Source organism: Myotis yumanensis, unplaced genomic scaffold (assembly GCF_028538775.1).
Source record: "Myotis yumanensis isolate MYYU_CA2020_CCGP unplaced genomic scaffold, mMyoYum1.0.hap1 SCAF_16, whole genome shotgun sequence".
Lineage (NCBI taxonomy): Eukaryota > Metazoa > Chordata > Mammalia > Chiroptera > Vespertilionidae > Myotis > Myotis yumanensis.
This window is the reverse complement of record NW_027223767.1, coordinates 22861009-22883709: the sequence shown is the minus strand read 5'-3', so window position 1 is coordinate 22883709 and position 22701 is coordinate 22861009. Positions and strand designations below refer to the sequence as shown.

General features: G+C 36.0%; 2 protein-coding genes across 2 annotated transcripts in view; one reads left to right on the top strand and one right to left on the bottom strand.

Moving 5' to 3' along the window:
- CRLF3 (cytokine receptor like factor 3) overlaps positions 1-7188 on the top strand; it is a 37596-nt gene extending 30408 nt beyond the window's left edge. The window contains exons 7-8 of the mRNA XM_070395483.1: positions 4598-4710; positions 5551-7188. Coding sequence (XP_070251584.1) covers positions 4598-4710; positions 5551-5807 — 370 coding nt within the window. The 3' untranslated portion in view covers positions 5808-7188. The remainder of the gene's footprint in view (positions 1-4597; positions 4711-5550) is intronic.
- Positions 7189-13651: 6463 nt separating this feature from the next.
- The window catches only part of SUZ12 (SUZ12 polycomb repressive complex 2 subunit), a 44443-nt gene continuing 35393 nt past the window's right edge, over positions 13652-22701 (bottom strand). Inside the window, exons 11-16 of the mRNA XM_070394857.1 lie at positions 20600-20691; positions 20250-20393; positions 19210-19367; positions 18690-18888; positions 18155-18234; positions 13652-16161 (exon numbers count right to left, since the gene is read on the bottom strand). Of these exons, the coding sequence (XP_070250958.1) occupies positions 15816-16161; positions 18155-18234; positions 18690-18888; positions 19210-19367; positions 20250-20393; positions 20600-20691 (1019 nt within the window). The 3' untranslated portion in view covers positions 13652-15815. The remainder of the gene's footprint in view (positions 16162-18154; positions 18235-18689; positions 18889-19209; positions 19368-20249; positions 20394-20599; positions 20692-22701) is intronic.

The window sequence follows — 22701 nt, the reverse complement described above, 5'->3', positions numbered from 1 at the left end:
ATTGTAAAAAGAGTTGAATGAGTTGGCCAAACTGAAGGTTAAGAGCACAGTCCTCCAAAAGATCACCCTCTCTTCAGATGGGTCATAGGTGGCTTCAAATTTCTGAGAGTCCCACAACCACCTTCAGGCTCTATAATTCACTAGAATGACTCACAGAACTCAGGAAAGCCCTGCACTTATGGTTACAGTTTTATTATAGCAAGAGGATACAAATCAGAATCCACCTAAGGGAGAGATGCATAGGAGCAGGTCTGGGAAGGTTCCAAACATGAAGCTTTTGTTGTTCTCAGCATGACCGTAGGCAAGGAACCAAAAACTGAACCAAGGTGTCCAGTTTTTATTGGAGATTTTTTATGGTTGCTTAAATCATTCCCTGCTTGACTCAGCATTCACCTTCCCTGCCCTCCCAGGAGACTGGGCTGATATTCTGTAGCTCAAAGCCTCAAACCTCTAATCACGTGACTGGTCTCTCTCGGGTGACCTGCTCCCATGCTGAATCATGCTGTTAGTATCCACTATCGAGGGGCCCACCCTGCAGACCTTATCAGACTTAGTTGTTCCAATTAATGTTCTTTATAGAAAAGATAATCTTGCACCACATGTTATAATAGTCGTCTCTTTAGTCTCTTTTAATCTGGGACAGTTTCTCCATTTCTGAATCTTTTAACTTTTATGACATTGGACAATTTTGAAGCATACAGACCAATTAGAATATCCCTCAATTTAAGTTTGTTTAATGTTTCTTAATGATTTGGTTCAGGTTATGCATCTTTGGCAGGAATAATATAGAAGTAATATTGTGTTCTTCTCATTGAATTGAATTCTTTAGGATATGTACCCAGAAGTGAAATTGCCAAATCATGTGGTGGTTCTTCTTTTATTTTTGTGAGGAACCTCCATACTGTTTTACATAGCAGCTGCAGCATTGTAGATCCCCATCAACAGGGCAGTACTTGGTTAGGATTTTTGCATCTGTAGTCATCAGAGTTACAGGCCTGTAGTTTTCTTGTAGTGTCTTTTTCTGATTTTGGTTTCAGGATAAAATGAGCCTCATAAAATGTGTTTGGAAGTACTCCCTCGTCAACAGTTGTTTGGAAGAGTTTGAGAAGGACTATCATTAATTGTTCTTTAAATGTTTGGTGGAATTCACCAGTGAAGCCACTGGTCCTGGGCTGTGTGTGTGTGTGTGTGTGTGTGTGTGTGTATAGGTTTCTGATTACTGATTTAATCTACTTTCTATTTATAAATCTATTTTTTTAAATATATGTTACTGATTTTTTACAGAGAGGAAGGGAGAGGGATAGAGAGTTAGAAACATCGATGAGAGAGAAACATCGACCAGCTGCCTCCTGCACACCTCCCACTGGGGATGTGCCCGCAACCAAGGTACATGCCCTTGACCGGAATAGAACCTGGGACCCTTCAGTCCGCAGGCCGATGCTCTATCCACTGAGCCAAACCGGTTTGGCTATAAATCTATTTTTTCTTTCTTCATGTCAGTCTTGGTAAGTTATGTTTGTAGGAATTTATCCATTTTTTTCTAGATTATCCATCTTTGATGTATGTTCATAGAAGTCTCAGGAATCCTTTTCATTTCTGTGGCATCAGTTGTAATGACTCCTCTTTCATTTCTGACTTTATTTGCATCTTCTCTTTCTTTTTCTTAGTTCATATACTAAAAAGTTTGTCAATTTTGTTGATAATTTCAAAAAACCAATTCTTAGTTTTTTTTTAAATTTTTTTAATTGATTTTAAAGAAAGAGGAAGGGAGAGTAAAACACCGACTTGTTGTTCCACTTATTTATGTGTTCATTGCTTGATTCTTTTTTAAATATATATATATATATATATATATATATATATATATATATATATATATATATCTTTATTGACTTCATAGAGGAAGGGAGAGGGAGAGAGAGATAGAAACATCAATGATGAGAGAGAATCATTGATCGGCTGCCTCCTGCACACCCCACACTGGGAATCAAGCCTGCAACCCAGGCATGTGCCTGAACTGTGACCTCCTGGTTCAACCACTGAGCCACGCTAGTCAGGCCAGCCATTATTTCTTTGTGTGTGTGTGTGTGTGTGTGTGTGTGTGTGTGCATTTTTAGCCATTATTTTTTAAAAATAAATATTCTATCCCTTTCTCTCTTCTCCCAGAAGTCTCTTAGACTTTCTTTACTCTTTTTCTTTGTTCCTTTGATTGGATAATTTCAAATAATCTGTCTTCAAGTTTGATGTTTCTTTCCTCTGCCTGATTAAACATGGTATTGAATTCCTCTTGTGAAATTTTCAGTTTATCATATTCTTCAGCTACAAAATTACTTAGTGTTTAAAATATGTTTTTGTCTCTTTGTTGTTTATGACTCATTTTCTAGAGCATGTGGAGCATCTTTATGATGGTTATTTTGAATTGATTGTCAGATAATTCATATACCTCCATTTCATTAGGATAATTTTCTGGAGATCTATTTCTTTTTTTTTGTTTGGGCCATATTTCCCTTTTTCTTCATGTTTTGTAATTTTGTGTTGGAATCTACACACATGAAAACAGCTTCCTTTCCTATCTTTATTGCCTGGTTTTGTATAGGAGAGGACTCTCACAAATGAGCCTACTAGAGATCCTAGGGGGCCTCTGAAATCTTTTGGTGGGAGCTTGTGTGTGTGATTTCCCTGGGCTTGTGTGTGCAATTTCTGAGAGGGCCTTGCTGGCTCCCTCTGGTGCCTGTTTGTGGCACTGCAAGTTCTCTGGTGCTACAAGCAGCAAGGCTTCTGTGCCCTCTTGTACTCAAATGCCACCAGCCATCCAGAGGATGTGGACTCCTCATCAGCGCCCCACATCATGTGAGACAGATACCATTCCTTGTGTGGCCCCATGAAAAGCTTCCGGTGCACCAGAATCTCTTTCTACTCTTCTCCCTCTCTCCCAAAGGAGAGAAGCCTTGAGTTATGTATGTGCCTTCTCACAGTCATGCCAAGTCGCGTGGGCTACAGGATGCCACTCTTCTTTATCTTTGGTCTCAGCAGCATTCAGACATTCATACTGTGCCAGTTCCTACAGTGCTGCAAGTGAGGCAGGACAGAAGCCAAGTCTTCAGGAACCCCCCACGGAGTTGGAGAGCTGGATGCACTCTCTACTCTCTCCCTCCTGAAGGAAAAGCCAGCGGCCAGGTGTTCTTGCCTGGCACTGAGCTGCGGTGGCTTAGGAGAGGCTGGCATGGGGAAAGTGGACTTGTTCTTCCTCTCCGTTTCAGTGCAGCTGTTTTCAGCTCTGTGCTCCCTTAGAGTGTTACAGCTTCTCAACTAGATGCTGGAACCCTCATACAGCTGTTTCAGGCTGCATGTCCTTGTTAAAGCAGGGTTTCTGTGGTAGAGTGAGGACTGGCACTTTATTCTGCCATAACACTGATGTCACTCCCTCCTCCCCATACGTCTTTAGACGGCTGGCTTAGAAGTGCAATGACTTCAGAAACTCACTCACATATTTACTATGACCCTGTATGTTTCCCACTTTACCACGAAAGACTTTGAAGCCACACTGAGTATAAATAATCGCAGTCTACCCTTGGTAAAGCTACATTCTGTTTCTTATTCACTTTTTCTTTTTCTATTCTAGCAAAGTTTGCTGTTTTGGAATGGTGGGGAAAATGAGCCTGGTAATAGCAATATAGGTTGGCCTTTATATTTAGGTTTCTTAGTTTCTAGAGTACATGATGATGCATTATTTGAGACTAAAACACAAAAGGAAGTGCTTAAGCTTTCCACGTAGGAAGTTCTACAAGCAAAATAGGTTTGTAATCATATTATCGTTTTTATTATTTATTTATTTATTTTTAAATGTTTTTATTGATTTCACAGAAGAAGGGAGGGAGAGAAAGAGATAGAGAAATATCAATGATAAGAGAGAATCATTGATCGGCTGCCTCCTGCACGCCCTGATTGGCGATCGAGCTCCCAACCCGGGCATGTGCCCTGACCAGTATCAAACCATGACCTCCTGGTTCATAGGTCAACGCTCAACCACTGAGCCATGCCAGCCAGGCCATATTATCCTTGTTAAAAGACTGTTTGTCTATCTTAAAGGCTTTAAGTACTTGATAAACAATAATCAAATCATTGCTAGACTCTCATATTGATGATGGTAATAGTCAGACTTATTATAATGGCAAATATAACAAGTTTCCTATGTGTCCAGCACCAGAACATAAAATAGAAATGTGCTGTTACAGCTGTAAATAGTTAACACAGACTCTTCAGTCACAATGCGCACGATCGAGTCCTAGTTCCACCACTGAGCCAGGTGATGGGGGTCAGTCTAGTCAACCTTGTTTTTTCTTTTGTGCCTGCATTTCCTCATGTATAAAATGGATATGATGATAATAATACTATCTACCTCGTGGGTTGTTCTGTGAATTGAATGAAGTGATTTATAGATAAATTTTTAGAACAGTGCCTGAAATTTAGGAATTTCTAGATTCTTATTAGCTATTAAGAGCAGTTGTGATGAGATTATTCTTTTAAAGCTTAATAACTGTTACAGATCGTGTTTCGAAAAAAAAAAGATTGAGTGTTCTTTCTCCCTCATTTACAGAGTTGAAACTGTGGGCCAACCAGACAGAAGAGACAGTATCGGAGTGTGTGCGGAAAGGCAGAATGGATATGACTCTCTGCAGCGGGACCAAGCAGTGTGCATTAGTACAAACGGTAAGAGATAAGTCACTGTCAGTCCTTTGACATATCTCTGTATATTAATTACTATGGTAAGATATGAGTCTGGCCCAATATCACACATTTATAGCAGGAGATGAGAAGATATAGGTCTTAATGACATATCCAAATGGCTACTGTGTACCAGGCATTGTTCTGTACCCTTTATAAATATAAATTATTTAATCCTTTTAACAGCTTTTTGAAGTGGGGAGTAATATTACATCCATTTTATAGATGATGAAGGCTGAGCCACAGGGAGGTTAAGTGACTGGAGTTGGTGGGCTGGGACTTGCTCCAGGGAGTCTGCCTCTGCATCCTGCTCGCATGGGTCGTCTCAATTAAACGTAGATTAGGGAACTAGGGAGGGGGTTTAATTTGTTATATATCTCTAATGTTGTTTGGTCCCTTACTTCACAGTAATCACACTTTCAAAAGTCGCTATCAAGATATGTTCATATTTTGTGGTGTGGGTCAAGCAGCAGGTAGAACGAGATTCTTGTTCATTCCATGTGAAACAATCTTGCTATTCCACAGGATGTAATTGTATAATGGAGTCAAGCTTCTGTCGATACCATCCATATGGGAAATTCATAGTCTCTGTTCTAAAAGTAGAACTCTACCTAGACCAGAATTCTAAAATGTACTTAAAGCTTTGACTTTCCTTTCTGCCATGAGGATGGGGATTAATTAAATGCATTATCTTTGACCAGTTGGCATTCCAAAATGTTTTCTTTATTTGAATTAGGAAATTAGCTGTGTTCTGAATAATCTAGACTCTATTTCAATTCTTAGTTATTGCTCACAGGTAAATGACTTTTTACCTTAACATTTTAGGTGCAGTTTTTGTAAATGGAAAAGAAATGACTAATCAATTGCCCGCCGTTACTTCTGGGTCCACTGTCACATTTGACATTGAAGCTGTGACTCTAGGATCCACCAATAATAACGAAGGCGGAAACTTCAAGCTTCGAGTAACTATTAGCTCAAATAACAGAGAAGTGGTTTTTGACTGGGTACTTGATCAATGTTGTGGTTCTCTTTACTTTGGATGCTCATTTTTCTATCCTGGATGGAAAGTGCTGGTGTTCTAGACTTTTGGATGATTGGCTTTGGTTTGCAGGGTTTTAATGTAGCTGTCCTCAGCCCAATTTAGTTGTAATTCATTTAAAAAGACATGTTAGATTCATCTCTCAGTTAAGCCATTGGAAATGGAAATTGTTTACTGGATTTATTTTAGAATATTTTAGCAATAAGAAACTTGAATACTATGGACAAAAGCGTAATGCATTTTTATTTTTAGCATAGTGTTAATTAAAATGTCACATCACAATAAAATGAATAAAGCAAATTGGCTTTTAAAATATGAGGAGATACAGAAAGCCCTATACCTTTCCACTGTATTTTTAAAAGTTGTCTATTAGAACAGAAAAACTTAATGTATCATTATTTTATTAAATCTCCATCTTTTAAGAATCCAGGGCCATGTAAGACTTTAATATAAAACAACAGGACTAGGCCAGATAGAAGCCTGAGTCTGTAATATACATTCACTTGTGTGTTCTCCACTTAAGTGTTGAATATGTTCTTCATAATCAGGCATTTGTAAGCAGTATTGAATTTTATCACATATTCAGTATTCTTAAAGTCCCCCAAACATGATAATTTTTGCAGTTTTTATAATTACTGAACAAATGTCTATAATAGGCAATGTATTTTCTTTCATTCTTTTCTTACAGTTTGATTCATGATAGGCTAGAGGACTTTTACAGGGTAAAACTACTTGTGGAAGTAGTATGCAAGCAGTGTTAGCCACGTCACATGTATGGAACATGTACATGTGCATATCCAGCCACAGTGATATGCATATTAACATTTTAAAGGTATGAACTGCAGTCCAGTTTAATGTCAGTTTATAAATGGTCTTTTGGCGGACCAAATATAGGATAAATACTTGACCTATTTTTGACAACTTAAATTTGTGTAAAATATTTATTTGAAGGACTTACTGAGTGTGTAAAATGATTATCTTAACTTGCTATATACCAGAATACAGAATTTTTTAATGTGAATTTCTTTTTTCATTTTTAACAGTAGAAAAGTAGAAAAGCAAGTTTGATATTTTTGTAAGATAATTTATTTGGGGATTCAGATTCCCTGTTGGACAATCATGACCTTTTTTCCCTTGCCTTATATATAAGTAAGTCATCTTTCACTAAAGATGTGCTAGAATGTAGATGCCTCATCCAGCTGTCTAAAAAAATAAAAACCTAAAAGTTAAATGAGTGTATTTTTTTTTCTTGCATGATACTTGAATCCAATTTTAATCTTTTAAGAAGAGGGAGTAAAGAGTTTTTTTGTGAAAAGTTACATATACTTATATTCTGTATATAAGTTTACTTATACTATATTCTCTGACACTGAGCACAGTGCCTGACACATAACACATGCACAATAAATGCTTGATTGAATGAATATAGATGAGTTATTTTCTCCAGAATGTCATCTTATTGCCTCATTCAGCAAACATTTATTAAACATCTTTACTTCTTATCCTCCACTGGAGAATGGCGTCTTATACTTCTAGAATCTACCTATTTATAGAAGTGACTTAAACCTAACTTAATTTTACACAGGTGTGGATTTCATTTAATATTTTGAAATCTGAAACTAATTTAAATATTGGGGTTAGGCTTTTGGTGTCAGGTCTAAGAACTCTGTCTAGCTCGAGATCCCAAAGATTTTCTCCTATGTTTTTTCCTAAAAGTATTATAGTTTAACATTTTACATTTAAGTCTGTGCTCCATTTTGATTTAATTTTTGTATAAGGTGTGAGACTTAGGTTAAAGTTCATTTGGGAACATATCTGTTCATGTAGATGTCTAATTGCTCCAGCACCATTTGTTGCAAAGGCTGTCTTTCCTCCATTGAATGGCTTTTGCACTTTTGTCAACAAAAGTTTTTGTTGGGTTTATTCCTGGGTTCTCTGTTCTGTTCTATCTATCTATGAGTCTATCCCTCTGCCAATACCACACAGTATGATCACTGAGCTATATAATGTTTTACAATCAGGTAGTAGACTGATTCCTTTCTAATTCATCTTTTTCCAAATTGTTTTAGCTATTCCAGTCCTATTGTCTTCCCATGCAGCTTTTAGAGTAATCTTTACCTGCAATATATATGTATATATTGCTGGAATTTTGATAGAAAATTGTGTTAAACCTGTGTATCAATTTGGGAAGAGTTGACATCTTTACTATGTTGAATTTTCCAGTTCATGAACACAATATGTTCCTTCTATATAGATAGATCTTTGATTTCTTTAAATCAGCATTTTATTTATTTTTTAAATATATTTTATTGATTTTTTTACAGAGAAGAAGGGAGAGGGATAGAGAGTTAGAAACATTGATGAGAGAGGAACATCGATCAGCTGCCTCCTGCTCACTCCCCACTGCGGATGTGCCCGCAACCAAGGTACATGCCCTTGACCGGAATCGAACCTGGGACCCTTGAGTCTGCAGGCTGACTCTCTATCCACTGAGCCAAACCGGTTTGGGCTAAATCAGCATTTTATAGTTCCCAACATACAAGTTCTGTACATATTTTGTTACATTGACACCTAAGTTTGTTTGTTTTTAGTGACTATAAATGGCATTGTATTTTTTATTTTGGTTTCCACATGCTAAGTCTGAATATATATATAGAATTGATCTTTATATGTTTATCTTGTATCCTGCCAAATTGATAAGCTCAGCCCTCCTTCCCTCTTGAGATTTTTGTCTTTGATCCAAGGATTTTCTAGAAAGATCTTTTTAGTTTCCGAGTGTGTTTGGAGATTTTCCTGTTATCTTTCTAGCTTAATTATATTGTGGCTGAAGAACAGATTCTGTACGATTTCAATTATTTTAAATTTGTGAGGTTTATGTCATGCCCCAGGATATGGTCAGTCTTGGTATATGTTCTTTGGGTACTTGAAAAGACTAGTCTGCTGTTAAAGGGTGGAATGTTTTATAAATCTAGATCAGAATTCTGTTGACTGATGTTGTAGAGTTCTACTCCTAATTTTCTGTCTAGTTGCTCTGTCAATTTTCAGAGGGGCATGTAGAAGTCTCAAATTCTAATTGTGGATTTGTCTCTTTTTCCTTTCGTTCTGTCAATTTTTGACTCAGTTTTTCCAGCTCTTTTGTTTTCTGCATACCTACCTAGGATTTCTATATGTTCTTGGTGGATTGACCATTTTATCAAAATGTCTATCTTTCTGGTAAGTTTCTTGGCTTCTTAGTTTACTTGATATTAATATAGCCTCTCTAGCTTTCCACTGATTAATGTTTGCATGATATATATTTTCTATCCTTTTACTTTCAACTTGTCTATATAGTTTCTTATAGATATCATATAGTTGGGTTATGGTTTTGTTTTTTTGTTTACTCTGTCAATCTGTTTTATTTGGTTTTAGATCATTTACATATAATTTTGTTACTGATATGTTGGGTCTTAAGTCTGTCATTTTTCTCTTTCTGTTTTCTGTTCTCTCTGGTCTTAATTTCTCTGCTTTCCCTTTTATTCATTCTTGTAAGGTTACGTGAACATATTTTAGAATTTCATTTTGATTTATCTATGTTTTTGAGTCTCCCTTTATATAGTTTCTTTAGTAGTTGTAGGCATTAGTATATACATAATATCTATATATGTATATACATGTATATATACGTTAGTATATCTGTATTATGTATTACACACGTATGTTGTATATAACTTATCCATTATATATCTATATATCTTTTCAGTGTGTTGTCATTATTTTATGTTCAAGTAAAACATAGAATCCTTACCTTTCTTTATTCTTTCCCCACTTACAACATAATTTTCATGCTTACTAGTAAATATTTTTTCAAGATATTTTGCTTTAACCATAAAATATTTTAGAAAACTGAAGAAATGAGAAGCCTATTGTATTTACCTATATTCTCTTTACCATGTTATTTCTTTGTTCATGATGTTCCAATATTCCTTCTTGTATCATTTCTTTTCTGTTTAGAGAACTTCGTTTAACCATTCTTTTAAGGATAAGTTTGCTGGTGTAAAATTCTTAGTTTTCTTTCATCTGAGAATGTCTTTTTTTTTTTTTTTTATTGCTCAAAGCATTACAAAGGGTATTACATATGTGTCCTTTTTTCCCCCCCGCCCTTGACTGAGAATGTCTTGATTTCTTTTTCATTCCTGAAGGATATTTTCACTGAGTATAGAATTCTGGGGTAACAAATCTTTTCTTTCAGTACTTGAAAGATATGCTACTTCTCCTGGTTTCTGATTTTTAAAAATCTGCTATTGTTTTTCCTTCTAGGTAAAGTGTCATTTTTCTCTGGTTGCTTTCACTGTTTTTTTTTTCTCTTTAGTTTTTATAAATTCAGTGTTTTATCTTTGCATAGATTCCTTGTTTTCCTCAGCTTCTTGAATTTTTAGCTTATGTCTATGGCCAAATTTGGAAAGATTACAGCCATTATTTCAAGTACTTTATTTCAAGTTCTACCCTTTTTTCGTCCCACTGGTTTCTGAGGTTCTGTTTATTTTTAAGTCTGTTCAGCTCAGGCTATTTCTGTTGGTCTTACAGTTTACTGATTCTTTCCTCTGTCACCTCCCGCCATTCTGTTGGGCCATCTATGAGCTTTTTGTTATTCTTATTTTTCAATTCTAAAATGTCCATGTGGCTCTTCTTTGTATCTTCTATTTCTTTGCTAAGATGTTCTATATTCTTTGCTTGAGGCTATTCATTTTTTCATTTTTCAGTGTATTCATTGAAACATTTTTATTATGGTGGTTGTGATGGTTAGTCATATGTCTACTTAACTGGGCTAAGGGATGTCCAGGTAGGTGGCCAAACATTATTTCTGGGTGTGCATCTGAGGATGTTTCTGGACAAGATTAGCATCTGAATTGATAGATTGAAGGAAGTAGTGGGTGAGCATCATCCAGTCTGTTGAGAGCCTGAATAGAACAAAAAAGCAGAGGAAGGTTGAGTTCACTCTGCCTGACTGTTGAGGTGGGATGTGGATCTTCTGCCTCCAGCACTCCTGGTTTTAGGGCCTTCGGATCTGGACTGGCATCTACACCACTGGCTTTTAGGCTATCGAATGACATCACTGGCTTTCCTGGGTTCCCACCTTGCAGGCAGATTGTGGGATTTCTCCATAATCTTGTATTGATTTTCTTTTTCTGGAGAAGACTAATACGGTTGCTTTAAAATCTTTGTCAGGTAATTCTAATATTTGTCAGCCTAGTGTTGATACCCATTGTCTTCATGCAGTGTGAGATCTTTCTGGTTCTTGCTGTGACAAGTGATTTTCTATTGAAATGTGGACATTTTTGTTATGAGACTGTCAGCTGGCTTTTTGACACCACTTGAGCAGATTGAGGGGAAGGGCACTGCCTCATTACTACCCCATCATTCTAGGCCATGGTCAAAGTCCTCACTCTCCACCAGGCTTTTTCTGAACCACCCTATCAGAGCGGGAGAGGTGCCTCATTACTGCTAGTGGAAATGGAAGTCCAGGCTCCTGTCACCACAGGGGTAGGGGTCTTCATCATTGTCTGGTGGGATGAAAAGTCCAGTTTCCCTACTTGGCCTGTAGGATACTCCTAGATCAGTGGTTCTCAACCTTCTGGTCCTTTAAATACAGTTGTGACCCAACCATAAAATTATTTTCGTTGCTACTTCATAACTGTAATGTTGCTACTGTTATGAATCGTAATGTAAATATCTGATACGCAGGATGGTCTTAGGCGACCCCTGTGAAAGGGTCGTTTGACCGCCAAAGGGGTCGAGACCCACAGGTTGAGAACCGCTGTCCTAGATAGAGTTGTTAGGGCAAAGATTAAATGCATTGTGATTTAAAATCCTTAAATCCTCACCAAGAAACATTGATCGGTTTCCTTCCATAGTGCCCTGATCCTAAGCCTGCGGTTCAGGTATGTACCTAGACCAGGAATTGAACCAGCAATCTTTCGGTGCACAGCACGCTCAACCAACTGAGTCACTCTGGTCAGGCTATTTTGATGCTCTCTAGAGCAGTGGTTCTCAACCTTGGCTGCACATTAGAATCACCTGGGAATATTTTTAAAATCCTGATTTCTGGGCCTCATCCTCCGGAAATTGTTTCTTTGTTACTAATGTTGTGGCCCCACCCCATAACAAAGAAACAATTTCCGGAGGATGAGGCCCAGAAATCAGGATTTTAAAAATATTCCCAGGTGATTCTAATGTGCAGCCAAGGTTGAGAACCACTGCTCTAGAAGTTGTACCAATTTATCTTCCAAAAATGTCTTTAAAATTCATCGTAGTTAAAATATTTTTAAAATAGAGTATTACTTTTGTTACTTATCTCATTAGTACTAATATTGGTTTTTAAGTTTTATTTTTCAATTACCACCAGAAATGTTTTGAGTGCCTATTTTCACATTAGCAAACTTTCATCTTTAGCAAGATGGATTCAGCTGTTCTTGATCTTACTTTTTTCTAGTAACTTTTATCTTTGGTCTTTTTTGTCTCTTCCTGTCTATAGTTATACCCAAACTTCCCATTCACTCTCCCCCAAATTCTTCCTTTGCCCGTTTCCCTCTTGCTATGGCCCCATTTTTTATACTCTGTGATTGGAAAAGTAGGAGTTGGAGATATTTAATACACTCATTAAACCTGTTTGCTATCACTTAACCTCCGTTGAAGTTGCCATTTTATTTTCTGTTGTGGGACTGCCTCTTTTTTGGAAACTCTACTCTCATTCCTCTATACTGCAGTACCATTCAACAATTAGTTTTTGGGCACTTAATTCACAACAGGCAGTGTTACCTGGACTATTACAATAGCATTCTAGACCTGGCTGGTTTGGCTCAGTGATTAAGAGCATTGGCCTGTGGACTGAGGCATCCTGGGTTTGATTCTGGCTGTGGGCATATGCCCGGATTGTGGGCTCAATCCCCAGTAGGGGGCATGCAGGAGGCAGCCAATCAGTGATTCTCTCATCATTGGTTTCTCCCTTCCTCTCTGAAGTCAATAAAAAAATATATATTAAAAAACAATAGCATTCTAATACTTCTTCCTATGTAGATTCTCCCCTCCGAAATTCTTACAGCTGTGGCTCACCTAAAATATAAATTGGCTTTTTGTACCTGTGCAGTAAATCTCTAAATATTTCATGCTGCTTGAAACCCAAAACTTTTAACATGGCATGTAAAGCCCTCATCACATCACTAAATAGCTGAGCACCAACTAAGACCATTAGACTGTACTACAGTCAGGGAGAGGGAGTTAGTGGTCTAATGAAAAGGAACCAAGTGCTTACACACACATAATGAGCTTTGGGAAAATACAGGGGCACTCAGTTCAAAGAATACACGAAAACATGTACAGGGAAATGTTAATAAATAAAGCAAGAACAGCTGAACTGTCAACTCTTCTGTAAAGTTCTCCCTCTTTTAAGGTTTTCTACAACTCCTGACTTCATGGAATGTAGTATATAATTTTATTATACAATATCACTTTATAACTATCATTTGTATCCCACTCTAGTCTGAACTTTTTGAGAGCCAAGATAAATTCTTTTTCATTAAAAAGGAACTAGCCCAGCTGGCATGGCTCAGTGGTTGAGCGTTGACCTATGAACCAGGTCACGGTTGGACTCCCAGTCAGGACACATGTCTAGATTGTGGGCTTGATCTCCAGTGTGGAGCATGCAAGAGACAGCTGCCGATTAATGATTTTCTCATCACTGATGTTTCTCTCTCTCTCTCTCCCTCTCTCTCTCAAATCAATAAAAATATATATTTTTTAAAAAGGGAGAATCCACAACCGAAGATAGATAACTGTTAATATTGACATTACTTTGAACTGTAAGTTTAAAAATATATTTTGGTATTACCATAAATAATATACTCAAGTTGAAATTGATGTTACTGAAATTGAAAGCAGGTTTCACATTAATTTTTTCTTTTTTTGGCTTAAACAACAGACATTTATTTCTCATTGTTCTGGAGGCTGGTAAGTCCTTTCTCAATTTCAGCTCTGATAGGTGTACTTCTGGATCCTTACTGTCCTAAACAAGTCCAACTCTTAGTGCACACTTTAACAATGCATAAAATAACAAAACAGAATACAACTTTTATATTATTGAACTTTATGTACAAAATCATTTGATTTCAAATAAACATTTAATGTAAAAACAAACATTCTTTTAAACTGATTTTTTTTACATCTACTGTACCTTTCAAATGCTTTATCATCTTACATGATTTCTTCAAAATCTCTTATCAAGGGTACATATAGAAAAGCATTTTTTTTATAAATAGAAACAAAGGGATTTTTTCAGCTCTTATAAGATGACATAAAAAGTTTACTCAACAGAAGTAATTTCATTACTATTTGGGGGAGGGAATCACCAACTTTTTGTGCAAACAATGCTAGCCTTCTTTTAAGCATTAAGAGCATTACTGCTTAAGAAATGACATAAGCAAAATTTCTACACCTACATCTCCCCTAAAATAATCTATTTTTTTTTTACATATGTGCACAGCTTTAGCAAATTAAAGCCGGAGAGAAATGCTCAAGATCTGCTACCCATAGGTGTGATCAGAGTTTACTGTAACTCATCATTTGGAGAGCTTACCAATCAAGGCGTCTGTAATGAAAGCTGCAGTTTCCCTCTTTCCTATCTTTTTAACACAAAAATGAATAACTAAGAATTTAATACTGGATGACAAAGCACATCCACACTATCAGTTAAATAGCCTCACAGTTAAACACATCTTAAAGACCAATCAAATCAGTATTTACATTTTATAAATTTCTGAAGACACCATTAGAAAGCTTATATATCCCTTCATTAAACAAAATAGGGAACTGCATCTGATGGTGGTGGAATGAAATTAAAAATACCTGTATTTACAGCAGCATTGTTCCTTTATAAATAAAGAATATGAAAATGCAATTATCTTTAAGGATAATAAAAAATTGAGGTGATGTTACTCAACCACAGTGCTTGAAGTTGGAATAAAAATCTATTGGTGCTTGTTAATGTGCCAGTAGTGAAACCACTTTCTGTTGGAGAAAATCCAACTGCAAATATGTGCATAAAACACATATAACACAGGGCAAAATTGCTCAAAACAATTCAAGTCAGCTTATCTGTACTGGATATTCTAATCGTGAAACACATTACAAAGACATCCTTGTAAAGAGAAAAATGTTATGCTTTCTGTTTCATTTTTATAGAACATTTTTTCCCTCAAAAGTGGCATCTTCAAAATCTCAAATTCTTCCCTTGGTTTACAATCCTAATGAAAAGATGTGGACAGTTTAATTTTTCATGTGTTTACCTAACTGGGGGAAGAAAAAAACCAAACTGTAAAACGTTCAAGTTTAAAAAAATATACTGGGTGAGCAATACACTAAAATTATCAATGTAAAATAAATGGTAAGTAATCTTAACATTTCACTGTCGAATGTGAAAAATTAACATCTCAAACAGGCATAAGATGAAGAAGTGCTTTTTTCAAATTGTAAAATCAATTTATGCAATGCAAAATATCTTGAGTGTTGTAATTTTTCATTTTAAATTGATTTCAAAATCAAGGATCAAGGTTTGATTGCAAATGGTAATGCAATATAATTTCACAAAAACCTTCAATTTTTAAAAAAGGGAATCACATTCTAATTTTTCCCTCCCCAAGAAAATATTTCACAAAGCAGAAAAACAGCCAGTCACAAATGCAAAAAAATTATAATTTAAATATATGAAATAATTTCTATATTATCGATTTATTTCATAAGACAATTGTTGAAGTTAAAAAATACTTTCTTTGAAGTATTGCTTTTCATGCTCAAACGAGAGAATGTTGTAATGACATCAATAAAACTGATATACATGTAATGCTGCCTAATGAAGTAGAACCCTGATACAAATATCCTTGTTGAAATCATTTACTTCATCTTAACAGTGCCTGTTTGGAATCTATGATTAAAAAACAAAAACAAAACTCTTCCTAGAGGCTGAACTCCCTAGAATGCAATTTCAGTGTTTGTCCACGACACAGGGTTAGGCCGTTTCTTCTCAGAGTTTTTGCTTTTTGCTCTGTTTTGAAACCCCTGAGACACCATCTGTTTCCGAAGCTTTCTCTTTTGAGTTAATTTCACTAAATCCATTTGTTGTCCCATTTTGTTCTTCAGTGATATCTTCATTTGCAGGTGAAGCAGATTCTCCTTTCTCTAGTTTTTGCTGCATTTCACGGAGCTTGGTAACAGCTTTATCTATTGACATTATGCTAATAAGATTAAAGTCATGCATGCTGACTAGATGAAGCATGAAGTTTCGACATAAATTCTTCTTAATTATTTTCTGTCCATAGTTTTCTACAAACAGCATACAGGCGTGATTCATTTGATTGTCAGCAATAAACCTATTTAACAAAAACAACACAAAACATCAATAACGATACAAAGCATTTTTGTCAAGTGGAACAGTGATAACCATTATAGGACACTAAGACTATCCAAATCTAGTAAGCGATGATTTAGCAAGAAGTAACACTATAGTAAATGTGAGAGATTCAGTAACTTGAATGAGCTTAGTATTTAAAATATTTAAAGGGATGTGATTAAATCAGAGTTTAAATAGTATCATTTCTGTTTTTCCTAATTACATACAGCAGTATTGAAAGTATAACATTTTCTCTTGCCAATAGCACTTTCATTAACTCTATGTACACAATATCTCCTTTATTTTCTTGATTTTGATATACTTTCCTATTTCTGAAGCAATGTTTTTCTACATTTTCAGATCATGGTAGACCTCTAAAAAAATGAAGATATCACAACAAATAAATATGGCACATTGTGGTTGTGTTGGTGGAAAGTGAATTGAGGGTATATACAATGAATAAAATTTGAGAGAAATAGGAGAATGGCTCTGTTATCCACAGGAACTGAGTGTCCAACAGAGTCCCAAAAGGCCTGCCTGAATGTTTTTAAATACCCAAATAGTTTGCCCAACTATTTGCCTCTTTATAATGCCAGTATACAATGAACCCCAAGAATTGTGCTAATACATTTAGATCAAAGAATTAAAATAGAACTCAATAAAGTAATGTGACTAAAATTCTATCTTGAAACTGGCATTATCAGGACAAAAGGAAAAACATTTAACCCAAACTTCTGCATACATACTTTACTCCTTAGTACCCCTAGACTGGGGGACCAGGCAAACATTTTCTGTAAAAAGCTAGATATAAATACTTAAAGCTATATAAGCCATATGTGATCTGCCATCTTCCTCTTTTCCTTTTTCAGTACCCACTAATCATGTGAAGACTATCCTTTATAATAAAAGGCTAATATGCAAATCAACCAAACAGCGGAATGACCAGTCGCTATGACACACACTGACCACCAGGGGGAGCACTGCTCAGACAGAAGCCAGGCTCACAGCTGGTGAGCACAGTGGCGGGAGCCTCTCCTGCCTCCATAGCAGCACTAAGGACCCCTTGGGGTATGTCCGACTGCCGGCTTAGAGGGAGCAGGCCTAACCCAGCAGTCAGACATCCCCCATGGGGTCCTGGACCTGTGAGAGGGTGTAAGCTGGACTGAGGGGGACGCTCCCTCCACCCCCCCACCCCTCCACCCCCAGCCCAGTGCATGAATGTCATGCTCTGGGCCTCTGGTTCTTACATGAAGGCAGTATATAAAAAAATGCTACAGGCCATACAACCAGACATCTTTATGTACCAATAACCCTTCACTCACCAAGAGTAAGGAAACAAAAGTATTCCCTCCCATTTATTTCACTATCTATAAATGAAAAACTTTGGATGCTTGTACTATAGAAGAAAATCTCAAATGAGGATCTAATAATAATGAAGGTAGAGAAGAAAATGTAGTCACAGGAAAATAGTTCACATAGGGAAGGAGGCAGATCTACAGAAGAAATAATGCTTTGGAACATGTAGTGACAAAGGCATGAGAAATAGGATTGTTTTACCTTGCCTCCTATGAAATGGTAGTAAATCAAAAAAACTACTTATATTTTACTCTGATTAAGCAATTTTTAAAACTGTGGTAATAACTGTGATAAGTAATTTTCAGGATTTCCAGGAATATAGCACATGGCATTTACTTTTTGTATTCTCTGGCAATAAAAGGAATAAAAATTGGGTCATTAAAAGGGGACATATTAAAAATATATCTGAAGAGCTAGCACTTTCCTGATACGTTCTCTGAGCATCACCATTTTTCTCTATGCAATTATAATACTTTGGATTAGGATAAGATTTAGGACACAGTGTATCTAAATTAACGGAATTTTATATAAGATTCTAACACAAGTAGATTTATAGAATGTGAAGCAGTAAAAAGAATATAAAGGAAATGGAATATTTAAATTTAGAAATACCCTACCCATGCTTCATGACATGGAGATTCCATAGTTTCATCACTTCTTTCTCTCCTTCATTAACATCAGAAAATTCCTCAATTTGCTAAAAATAAAAAAAATTTAAAAAAGAAAACACCTATTAAATGCAGAGAAATAATATAAATATTATTTCTAAGAAAAAATTGTGAGAATGTCAAAAACAGATTTTTATAACTAAAAATACCACAACTTATTTATACAGCAAAGTGGCAACGTTTCTTAAAAACCACTTCTGTTTAAGCAGTAATTTTAAAAAGGAATTCCTAAGTTACGTACTGGTTACCTATAAATACAATGAACACACTATAAAAATCATAAGAAAACCTGTATTTCTTCACCTGGTAACTGTTTAAATGAGACAGTTATAAAATGTGCATTCCTGAATTCCTTAATTTAGAAAAAGTTCCTTCACAAAGTCAAAAGTTTAATTCATATTAAACAATTAATAGTTTTCAAACAAAAACCTTTTAATCATAAAATTCTAAAATAATTTTCAATAATGATAACAGTAATAATTACTGTAATGGTTTTTTCTCTTAGCCATTCAGGATCTTTTTCATCTTCACTATCTACTTCCATTTCTTGTGGACGGAGAGGTAAACAAGTATCACTATGGAAATACAGACGATTGTGTCCGCTACTGTATGTTCGTTGCTGTTCTACTTCTCCATCTTCAGATTCAAGAAATTCAGACATGCTTGCTTTTGTTCGTTTTGGCCTAATGAAAAGAAATGTTGATGTAATATCAATTGATAGGGTTCTTTATATTTCACATCACCCAAATAGATTACGTACTTTTCTTAGGGGTTTTGTACCTAGGAGCATTATTTAATCCCCACAACCACTGCAGCAATAGTGACATTAACATTTAAAAAACAGGGAAAAGCTGTAAGGAGGAAGTGAGAAACCCTTATAGAAGCAGGAGCCAGGGAGGTTGATAAAGCAGTATACCACTCAGAGAATTAGCTACTGCCCCATCTGTTCTTCCACCGTCATCAATAAAATCCAGAGAATAAACTTGTGTGACCTTTCTACCTACCTGCACACAAGAATGTGTGTGATAGGCGTTCTCTTTACAGGTCCATTGCGACTAAAAGCAAATCCAGGTTGACGATGAATATCCTGAGGATTTCCTGCATAGGAGCCATCATAACACTCGTTGATAGAAACATCTATCCTAGCACCTTTTGGATGATACTGTTAACAAAAATGGCAAGGATTTTAGGAAAAGAAAATTATTATTCTACCCTAAATACCCATCACTCCAATTTAATTAATTTAAAAAGTGCTATAGTTTTTAGCATGGTGAAAAGGAAATCAGAGAACCTAGAACAAAAAAGATCTAATGTGGCTCAGTTGTTGAGCGTTAACCTATGAACCAGGAGGTCACGGTTCAATGTCCGATCACGGCACATGCTCAGGCTGTGGGCTCAATCCCCAGGAGGGGGTGTGCCAATCAATGATTCTCTCCCATCATTGATGTTTCTATCTCTCCCACCCTCCCTGAAAGCAATAAAAAAAATTTTCAAAAAGGGATCTGTGTTAAACCCTGGCTTGTGTAGCTTATTGGTTAGAGCATTGGCCCTCGCAGTAAAGGGTAGCAGGTTAGATTCCCGGTCAAGGGCACATACCTGGTTGCAGGTTTAATCCCCAGCCTAGGTTGGGGCACTTGCAGGGGGCAACCAATCCATGTGCCTCACAACAATGACGTTTCTCTCTCTCTTCTGCCTCCCACACTCTAAAAATCAATGGAAAAAATATCCTTGGGTGAGGATTAACAAACAACAAAAAGATCTATGTTAAAATCCTGGCTATGCCATTTATTGGCTTCATAACTTTTTACAAATTATTTCTCATCTGAACAAGAATAAGGAAATCACCACTTAATTCAAAAAGTTGGTGTGAGGATTAATGTGAGTCAATATAGGTGCATTATATGTAAACCGAACCATTCACTGTAATTCACATACATAGCAATCCACCCAAAAGCAGAAATTTTGGTATTTTGTACCAAGTACAATTTTGGAAAGTCAAATTGTCTTATATATATATATTAGTAAGAGAAAAAAAGTTACATACAACATAATTGAAGATAAACCTGCTGTGGCACAGTTTAAGATGCTTGAGTAAACTATAAAGTTTTCGGCAGTTCAGAGTGCACCAAGGGCAATGTAGGTCATCTCTTGCTTCAGTCTGTTGTCTTGTATTGTTGTTATAAAGGAACTTTAAAATAAAATAAAAAAAGGAAAGCTCCAACTTACACATCTCAAAACTTTTTTTCAATATCCCCTTTAAAAATAGTTAAAACAAATTAAAAGAAAAATCAGAGATATTGTCTTTTTACTTAAATATCCAAAATATTTCATACGTAAACATGCAAAACAAAGTCATTTCATAATTACTTATGTAACTGGTTCAGCTATGTTTACCTGATAAAATATTCTTAATTTTTGTCGGTTTTCATTTGAAGTATCTTTTTCTTTCCTCGTTTGTAGATCTGTAGTCAATGATTCTTTAACAGCTGAAAATACATTTATATTTAATGCCAATATTTGCTTCTAAGTGAGATAATATATCTTTGTGAAAATAATTAAACATTAAAGGTTTCACAGAATTCTACTTGTGGTTTTTAGTACAGTTTTTGTTCTTATCCTCAGGGGAACAATCCCACTTAATCAATACTCCTAATCATACATTTAGGTCTTTATTGGCAAGAGCCATACTTTTCCTTAAAAAACAACCTCTTGCCCTAACCGGTTTGGCTCAGTGGATAGAGCGTCGGCCTGCGAACTGAAGGGTCCCAGGTTCGATTCCGGTCAAGGGCATGTACCTTGGTTGCGGGCACATCCCCAGTAGGAGGTGTGCAGGAGGCAGCTGAATTAATGTTTCTATCTCATCAATGTTTCTAACTCTCTATCCCCCTCTCCTTCTCCCTTCCTCTCTGTAAAAAATCAATAAAACGTATTTAAAAAACCATCTCTTATGTCCTATATCATTAGAAAAGTAACTCCAAGTAATTATATATAGTCACTGTAATGTTTTAAGGACTTCGAGGTCAGAGTGTGGTTTAGTGAGCAGATATCCATTAAGTGCTGGTTTAACATAAATTAAGTAAAAAATGATTGTATATTGCCCAGCCAGTGTGGCTCAGCACATTGAGTGTCATCCCATGCACTAAGAGGTCACCAGTTTGATTCCCAGTCTGGGCACATGCCAGGGTAGCAGGCTTGATCCCCAATAGGGGGCATGCAGGAAGCAACTGATTGATATTTCTCTCTCTCTCCCCCCATTCTTCCTCTCTCTCTGAAAAATCATAAAAACATGTATTTTAAAAAATGATTGTATTAAGCCTTAGCCGGTTTGGCTCAGTGGATAGATCACTGGCCTGTGGACTGAATAGTCCCGGGTTTGATTCCGGTTGGGGGCACATGCCTGGGTTGTGGGATTGACCCCCCAGTAGGGGGCGTGCAGGAGGCAGCCAATCAATGACTCTCTCTCTCTCCCTTTCACTTTGAGATCAATATATTAAAAAAATAAAAAATGATTGTATTAATATCATTCCAAATCCAAAAAATAATCACCATTAATAATTTTGGTATACTTACTTACATACTTAAAATGTTTTTATTTTCTCTGACATAACTAAGTATTTTACAGATACAATTTTGTATAAAATTTTTTTCTCATTTTCTTTTAAACTCTTTTACCTATCTGACTGGCTGGCCACAAAATATTTTGAGAAGTGACAGAATTTACTTGAGAAATATTTTCTCTGACACAGCCGTTTTTTCTAGCTTTTTAATCTGACTTTTATAATGACTTGCACACAATAAATGGGCATGAGGGGTCAAAGACAGGGAACTTATAAGTCTTCTGCCTTCTTTAACAGACTTAGACTTGGATAACCTCAGGTAAAGGCAGTGTTCCTATCAGGCAGACACAAAATGACAGATCAGTGCAACCTGGACCTTAACTCAGCAGAGCTAACTACATTTGTAAAAGTTTTCCCTCTTAAAAAATTACTCAAAATTTAACCTGGCAAAATTCAGGTTATAATGACCCACTTCCAGCTCTAATATTATAAAAACACTCTGAAACATTGAATTCAGTTCTACAACATATACAAAATTTTACATGAATTATAAAAAACATACAATCCCAAAGCTCTATTACCAACCTGCAATTTCAAAATCCTAAAAGCTCTGAAAACCAATAGTTTCCCTCACGAATTTGAGGCAAAATAATTTAGTGGAAAAACCTGTCCTAAACTGGCATAAGCTATCTATAGACCTCATTTGGAGGTGTTATATATGGCATATATACTATATCATGCTTCTAAAATAAAATAAAATAAAATAAAATAAAATAAAATAAAATAAAAAATAAGTCCCAGACACATCTTACACAAAGGTTTTGGATAAAATACTGTTAATATGTGCTTTAACACAAAACTTTACTATCCTGGCTCATAGTTTGTTTCTCTAATAAGTCAAATATTTCCCAAAGAATAATTTTTAGAGCAAATGACCAA